Source organism: Saccostrea cucullata, unplaced genomic scaffold (genome assembly GCF_032062105.1).
Source record: "Saccostrea cucullata isolate Sc308-1 unplaced genomic scaffold, CSIRO_AGI_Scuc_v1 ctg554, whole genome shotgun sequence".
Classification (NCBI taxonomy): Eukaryota; Metazoa; Mollusca; class Bivalvia; order Ostreida; family Ostreidae; genus Saccostrea; species Saccostrea cuccullata.
The window spans coordinates 178,711-187,450 of NW_026931577.1; the positions used below are offsets into that span (position 1 = coordinate 178,711).

Genomic DNA, 8,740 nt, shown 5'->3' on the forward strand with positions numbered 1-8,740 from the left:
AAAAATCAGAAATACAATCAAAATAAAAAAACGATATATTGATACTCGATCACTGAAATAAAATATGCGTTTGTTAATATATTTTACTATACTGTTATGTGAGTTTGAATTTCATAACTAAACCCTAGTTTTCCACTCATATTAAAAAAAATCAAGAGTTTTAGTGACAAGGTTTTGCGTATGTCAAAGTGATTTGAACGTCGTGGATTTCTAATGGATTTCATAAAAGAAAATTAAACTGAATGTAAATATTGTAGTTAAATTACAATGTTTCTTTACGTGTATCTAAGGATGACAGTGGGTGCCAAACAGGTGTAAATAAACACTATGTTATCTCTCATATCATGCAAGGACATGTATATAAAGTGCTATCAAAATATTGATTCAAATTCTGAAAAATTATTTTCTTTGCTATATTATGAATACGCTTAACCGGAAACAGGATGCCTTAAATCCTCTTGTAGAGGAAAATATGATACAAAAGTAATTTTCTTTTAAGGTAAACCTCTTATGTTGCTAATTTATTGCTCTGGGGGTTGGGGAACTATAGGGGGTAAAGCTGCTAAATATCACTGAGTTAATATTAGAATTTGATAAAATGATAGGGAAATTAATAAGCATACTATTTACAGGAGAAGTATATGTAAATAGTTTCATCATATTTTACTCATAAATGCAAAAGATTTATTTTCAAATAATTAAATAAATCAAATAACAAAAAAACAAAACTATTTAAGAAAACAGCGAGTAAAAAGAAATTGCTATTTAATGAATGCTAACTAAAATAGAGATAATTTTTGGTTCATTTTGCACGATACATCATCAAGTTTAATCTTTTGTTAAAACCAAAGACAGATCAATTTACTATTAACAATAGATAAGCAGACTCGTTCACTTATAAAATATCATGACCTACATAGTCACTGATTTCTTTTAAATTTAATCAATCGGTCACCCCTGGCGTAACTCGCAGCTACTTGTAAAGTATAAGGAAATCAAATTAAGAAATGGTTTTTATTGCAGGAGTTCCTTAGCCGTACATTATTGTCTCAAGTGAAAGAAACGTTAGAAAAAAAGATGCTGTGTTGGAAATTTTGTCTCATGTGTTTTTAGATTACAAGTTTCAAACAAATGAAGAAATCAAGGGACGGGCTGTTACTCTTTCTCAGTGACAATGTCGTATTAAGCAAGAAGAGATTTTCATTAGAATATGTATCAGTGAGAAGTTTGTTTATATGTCAAATCAGCGTCTTATAACGACAAATTTAATCATTTCTCGAATTATTGTAAATGACTTATTGATATGCTAAACGGCCATGTCAAGAACATAGGCGACCTAAGTTGACCTCAGTGTGTTTTCTTACTGAATTTTATATGCGTGAGAATTCCGTGTTTAGCCAGTATGTGGTCAAAGATGAATCTAAGCCAACGACAGTTGGAATTATTTGTTAGTTTATTCCTGTTATTGATATCGTGTGTTATGTCAACAATTAACATCAGCGATTTCAACAAAATCACAGAAATCCAAAGCATAGTTAGTCAGTCAAGACAGGTAAATATATATTTCACCATTATAAAGAATTATATGTGAATAATTTATTTTCTATTTTAGATAATTAAATTCTTATTTTACACCACAAGGCAATAAATTCTTTTTACGATTCTAAAAATGTTCCCATATTTTTTAAAAGTTTATGTTAAAACTCAAGGGTAGATAAATTATTTCAGGCAGAGGAACCCGGTGGAAAACATATTACATGTAACAATAAGATTATGATGATATTGATATGTTGCAGAAGTTGATATAATTAAATAATATAATCATTATATATACATATATAAATAGGTTTCGCCAAAGTACCGATTTCGTGTTAATAAGGTGGATTCCTGTCCTTCAGCTAATAACACGTGGTATGAAGCTGGTGTTAGATTAAACTGTTCCCATGACGTCCACAACAGACTTCAGTACCTCTGTATTCCTAATCAGGAAAAGACAACTTTACTCGAGTTTTGTTACGACAAGATTATGGGTCTTTATGAAAAAGGTACCATTGTATTTAATGTAAATGATGTTTACAAGCTTTAATATTTTATTTTAATTACATGAAATATTTTTAAATTTAACTACATGTAGATCTCAGGTTACAAAAGGTGTCCCAAAACTTCCGTACATGCTTTTGCATCATTAAAGATACTTTACTATTTTATATTAACACAAAGCTTTGCATCTGTCTCAAACTTTTCAAGTGAATAGATTCTATTATCTTTTGTAGAAAGAAAAGCAATTAAGAGACTTGTAGTATCTTTTAAAATTAAAGTGTTGTACAATTCCAGAAACACGCACAGATTTACTTTTATTGTACATCGAGGAAACTTTTCGAAAGTGGCAAAAACTATCGCATAATTAGAAATAATAATAAGGTCATTTAAAAGGTATAAGGAATGACGAATCGTCAGACTTATAAACGGACAAATACATAGACAAACACAGGATTTAGTGATCCCGCGGTTTTGCTCAGCTCTGCAGTTAATACAAAACAGCAAAAAGTTTTAAAGGTGCACTTTATTCCATTCCTTTACTATCTGATGAATCCTTTGTAAATAAACATTAAAACTTTGTAGTTAGCAATGTAAGCAATGACCAAAATTTATTTCCAAAACAAATGTATTTTTTAGGAAAATGTCTACATTTATCAACATCTGGGTTCGTAGATCAAGAGGACTGTAGCATGTTTTTCGAAGGATGTCCAAAGATCCCTTACTTTAGTAGCAATATTTTCAAGTGTAAGGTTAAATATCGAGTCATTTTATGTGATATGCGTTTGATATGAATCTTAGTTTCTTTATTCAAATATAACAATTGTGCAACGTAAATAATCATTATTATTTCACTTGAATTAGTTCTGAAATGCTTGGATATTAACCGAGACCTGAGATGTTTTGTGGCAGATCCGGATTGTCATTTTAGGTATATTATTATATTTTGTTTTAATTAAAATATTGTTCCATATATTGTACACATGAAAGTTGGGATATGATGACCTTTACATTTAAAAAAAAGAAATGGGTTTGGTTTGCAGAAAAGATTTTAAAGATCATAATTTTACTAAGTTAGCGGTACAGAACGAAATGCACGAAATTATTAGATATAATTTGCGAACTTTTTGATCACCCCTCGTAACTTTTGAAACAGTTTTGATAAAGCAAAACGTGCGTGATCGTTCATGTAACATACGATATCGTGCTTGAAGAAGACTCTCCCGTTTGCGGTTTTAATCGTTTGTAATTGTGCGTTAAGTAACGTGTCATTTTCGTTTAATTACTTTTAATCGGAATGTTATATCTAAAAAAGAAACTTGGATGTTGAACGGTTATCAACACCTGAGCTTTTCTGATCAAAATTTGTCCGTTGTCTGTCGTTGTTATCGTTGTCGTCGTTGTAAAAATTATTTGATTGCCAATTTCAATCAAAACAAGTATGCTTAGTTTTATTTTTCCAAAGGGAGATAATTATGAATAAGTGAAAAATTAATAACATCTTTTAAAAATCTTCTTAACCAGAACCACTTGTCCAGGAAAGATAAAACTCATGTGTAGGTATCCTCTGGAAGTGTAAATTAAAGTTTGTTCATATCATGGCTCCCGGAGGAAGGGCGGAGCCACAATGGCTGATCAAAGTTTTACATAGGAATATAAAGAAAAATCTGTAAAAATTTTCTTCTCAAGAACCAGTGGGCCAGGAAAGATGAAACTCATGTTGAAGCATCCTCAGGTAGTGTTATTTAAATCATGAACCTCAGAGGTAAGGGGGTCACAATGCCTGATCAAAGTTTAACATATATTGCAATCCAGAACGGTTCTAAAATGTATATATTTCAGATAGTATTGACATCTTATTGTAAGCAAATTAATCTATGGGACGTTTAAAAAACCGATGATCTTTTATCCAAGTTCTGGCATGAAAAAAAGCAATATTAATTTAATAATTTTCCAACACCTACTACGACACTTGACCTCCATTTATACAGTCTTATTCTGAGCATCGGTCTCTTGTCCCGCATTTGATTTGAACCCACGATGAAGGCATCAACTTCTTACTCTTTTACACAAAAGCAAACTTTCCACATGTTCGATACGCAAGAGCATGCTCTACATATGAACAATTTCTAAAACGAGGTAAATTATTGACAAGCAAGTTGATGAAACAAGAATATCAGCAGTCTCGTTTAAAGTCATCATTTCAAAAATTCTATGGTCAAGACGATGACCTTGTCAGTAAATACAATTTATCATTAAGTCAAATGCTGACTGACGTTTTCATATATGTACTAATTGTTATTCCATTATTTATAAATTGAATTGACGACGGATTTTTCCGTTATTTCCCGATCATAACAAGGAGCACACAGCGGGTGTGACCGGTCAGCAGGTGATGTTCACTCCTCCATGGTACCTGATCCCACCTTTGATGTTTCGGAGGTCATTGTTTGCTCTGCTCCTATTTTGTATTCTTTTATCGACTTTGATATTGAATACTGATTGTTACTTCGATATCCTTCATATTAAAACATTGGTGATCTAAATGGCATTGTAATGATAGTCAATCTCTGAAGCCTTCATTAGCTGACTTTAAGGTCAGTCGAAACAGAGTTTAATTGGAGTGATATATTTTAGCCTATAATAAATTGAATTAATTTTATTATAACTATGTAGGGAAATACGACTTTATTACTCTAATTCATCAATTTGTGGAGGTTAAGAATTTGTGGATAAAGGTATCCGTGAATTTCTTAAAATCTGATGATTTCTCAGTAAATTGGCTGTGTTACGTCAAAGTGCAAATGAATTAATATACTTGTCAAATGTTTTGTTTGGTCCGTCTGTTCTTTTGAATGTCCTTTTTTTATTTTCAAGCTTCGTTGTTCACTTGTACTATTTTGATTTAATATAATACTTTTTTTTACTACTGAGACATATTCACAAATATTCACGATTTTGATTTTAATTATCATATTTTATTGTTTAAATAATTTCAATATATATATATATATATATATATATATATATATATATATATATATATATATATATATATATATATATATATATATATATATATATAATTGTAAATAAAAACAGAATGCTGCAGTCCAAATTAAATGAAATCTTTACTGTTAGCGCTTTCAGCCATGTTGGCTCTTCAGACAGTTATAAAAAATTCTGATTTAATATAATACTTTTTGTACTACTGAGATATATATATATATATATGAAATGATCAGCAATGACTCATATTGACATCACAACAAATGTAGCCTATTTTCTCAATTTTTTTCTCAGGAACAACCACAGTCTGCCGAAGAATTGTAGTGTCATGTCTGGAAGCTGCAATTCTACCACAATAGTACCTAAACCCGAACCAAAAGCAGACAATTGGAATATTGGAAAGATAATGATTCTTCTCATGTCAATCATCGCTATCCCTCCTATAATGATTTGGTGTATGGCAAAATCTATAAAAAATAAATCATGAAACAGGCACATAAGTAACACAATAACAAAATAGATTATATATAAAAAATAAATGATCAGTATAAGACCTCAAAAATCTTAAATCAATATGTAAAAAACGGATACCTGGTAATCCCAAAAATTGGATAAGTAAGTATTCTCTGTTGGTCGTTCACATCCACCGTGAGCCGTATTCATTTACAGGTATTAAAAATAAAGAAATAAAAATTGTCGTAGCCAATTTTTATATTAATAGAAACCTAAAACGAAAAAATAAAAGTATATACAAATCAGCCAAAACACGATACATTCTTAAGATATTTGCTAACAATGTCGACGTTATCATAACAACAATCAAATTAACGAAATGCCGATTTTCAAATCTCACTAATGGACTTTGATATTGAATAGTGTTAGTTATCTCAATATCCGTCATCTACTTACTTATGAGATGCTTGCTTTGTTTTGTTAAGAACAAGCTATTGAGTAGCAAATGAGTTTGGAAACATTATCACAATATACAAGTGATAGTGGGATACTACTTAATAATCATTAAAAAGAAATAAAAATTGAATAATAATACATAAAATAATAAAAGCTGACCATGTAGTAGCTCATTTATCAACAATTTTAATTGTTTGTTGGCTTTTATCGGCTATAGTCATTGAAATCAATGAGATAGATCGATTTGACATTCTACCTAGATTTACAAAATATCGTCGATCAATATGAATGTCGACTCGAAGGCCAAAGGTATTGTAATTTAGAGAGGAAGTAAGTTATGATGAAAAGGAAATTTTTGTTTTTATTTTTAATCTTATGGTTCTTGAGGACTCCAAATCTCATTTACACCTTTTCTAGAATATGCAGTTGCATAGGTCTACTGAAGTTCCTTTTTATCTATACATCAGTAGAACTTCGTTCAAGGATTAAAGATGAGGGCTAGACCTAACAATTTTTCTTTTTCGAAGCTTTATTTATTTTTTCTCCAATCTCTTTATATATGTTATGCTCTATTTACTAATAGTAAGTATTTAGGTAGCAATATCCTAATAGATTGGTCATGTACAAGGGTGTTAGAAGCATGGTGAACTCATACTATAATAATTTATTTTTAGGAGTAAAACAGAGAAGAAACACTCTTAAATTAGTTCCATACTCGACTAGATGTACAGCGAATGTGACTTGGAAGAAAAATGGAGAAATAATTGACAGGAGTAAAAACATTGATAAATTTACAATAAACTCTAACTGTCTTTATATTCACAACTTGACTGAAGAGGACAAGGGGGATTATCATGCAGTTGCATCGTGTAGATTCAAACGCCATACCCATATTGGTTTGTTTCATTTTTAACTCACCTGAGCTGAAGGTTCAATTGAGCTTTTCTGATCACATTTAGTTTGTCGTCCGTCCGTCTGTTTGTCTGTCCGTCCGTCTGTCTGTCCTTCTGTAAACTTTTCACATTTTCGACTACTTCTCAAGAACCACTGGGCAAATTTTGACCAAACTTGGTACAAAGCATTCTTGGGTGAAGGGAAATATAAATTGTTAAAATGAAGGGCCAAGTTTCCTCACAAAGGGAGATAATCAAGAAACGACAAAAATAGGGTGGGGTCATTAAAAAACCTTCTTCTCAAGAACCACTGGGCCAGAAAAGCTGAAACTTATGTTGAAGCATCCTGGGGTAGTGTAGACTCTAAATTGACTCTAAATTTAAAAATAAATTTTACATAGAAATATAGAAAAAATCGTTAAAAATCTTCTTCACAAGAACCACTGGACCAGAAAAGCTGAAACTTACATTAAAGCATCCTGGGGTAGTGAAAATTCTTAATTATGAAAAATCATGACCGTCAGGGGTAGGGCGGGACTACAATGAGGAATCAAAGTTTTACATAGAAATATATAGGAAAAATCTTTGAAAATCTTCTACTCAAGAACCACTGGGCCAGAAAAGCTGAAACGTATGTGAAAGCATCTATGGGTAGTGTAGATTCTAAATTGTTCTAATCGTGACCCCTCGGGTAGGGCGGGGCTACAATGGGGAATCAAAGTTTTACAGTATTGAATCAAAGCATCCTATGGTAGTGCAGATTTCAAATTGTTTAAATTATGATCAGTTGGGTAGGGTGGGGTCTTAATATGTATTACAAGGGGAAATCTTGTAAAGAACGGAATGGTTAAAGCTTCTCAGGTGAACAATATGGCCCATGGGCCTCTTGTTACATGTACATGTATGTTTCAGAAATGACAGATCTAGTTTTGTACAGTGTAAAGACTATTTTCCGTTTTCTATATCATGTATATTATCATTTCTTTAAAAATATATATTAAATATAGATTAATAATGAATTTAACAATTACATAGTGCCTATAAGGGATCAAAATAAAAAGCAATACTATTAAGCATTTAAATAATTATACTTTTCAAACATTTTTATCATGAAGAAGCAGAAGTGTAGTAGATACTACAAATAGAAGACGTCCCCTGCTATTTACAGTTCAATGGTGATAAGTTTAAAGCCACATGCGTTTTCAAAATAGACAAGTCTTTAAGAAGACCATTACTTTAACTCACTAAATAAATTATGGTAAGACTTGAACGATTAAAAAATATAAATGGAGGAAATTAAAAAATCCTTATAAAGATTTTTTTTTTGGAGAAACGTGTTCTGAACATTTTTTTTTTAATTTGGTCAACAAGGATGAATTAAGTATGATTTGATTTAGGCATAAAGAAAAATATATATAGAAATTCAACCCGTTGAATCTATTCCTTTGTTTACTCACATACGCTGAAGGCTCAAGTGACCTTTTCGGATCAAAATGTCTCTGTTGTCTCTCAGGAGTTTGGTGGGGCTAGGATTGGAGATCAAAGTTTTACATAGAATTATTTTTGAAAAAAAAATATTCAAAAATCTTCTTCTCAAGAACCACTTGGCCAGGAAAAATGAGACTTGTAAGAAATCAAGGTTATGTTGATTCAAGCTTGTCAAAGTTATGATACCCAGGAAAAGGGTGGGTCCTCCATGGACGATAAATCATTTGCATCGATATTATAGCAAAAACCCCTTCTTAAGAACAGCAAAACTATGATGGGTCTTATTCATATGTAAGAATACATAGATGGTGTATATTAACTTTTCTTTAATAATATTAAATTGATTAACAGTGTTTTTTCAATATTAAATTACATAGGTATTGTTTTCTCATCAATATTGCATA

At 31.0% G+C, this 8,740-nt stretch overlaps 1 protein-coding gene across 1 annotated transcript; it reads left to right on the top strand.

Annotated features, from left to right (window-relative positions):
- Positions 1–1,028: 1,028 nt before the first annotated feature.
- Positions 1,029–5,533, top strand: LOC134233029 (uncharacterized). The gene is made up of 5 exons (XM_062715026.1): positions 1,029–1,552; positions 1,847–2,045; positions 2,677–2,784; positions 2,902–2,968; positions 5,341–5,533. The coding sequence occupies exons 1-5, from the start codon at positions 1,403–1,405 to the stop codon at positions 5,531–5,533; spliced, it is 717 nt and encodes a 238-aa protein (XP_062571010.1). The 5' UTR covers positions 1,029–1,402.
- The last annotated feature ends 3,207 nt before the right edge of the window (positions 5,534–8,740 follow it).

Excerpts from the sequence above, each read along its gene's own strand:
- LOC134233029 (XM_062715026.1), top strand. The coding sequence starts at position 1,403 with ATGTGGTCAAAGATGAATCTAAGCCAACGACAGTTGGAATTATTTGTT. Across the intron at positions 1,553-1,846 it reads TAGTTAGTCAGTCAAGACAG|GTTTCGCCAAAGTACCGATT; the intron begins GTAAATATATAT and ends ATATATAAATAG. Across the intron at positions 2,969-5,340 it reads GATCCGGATTGTCATTTTAG|GAACAACCACAGTCTGCCGA; the intron begins GTATATTATTAT and ends TTTTTTTCTCAG.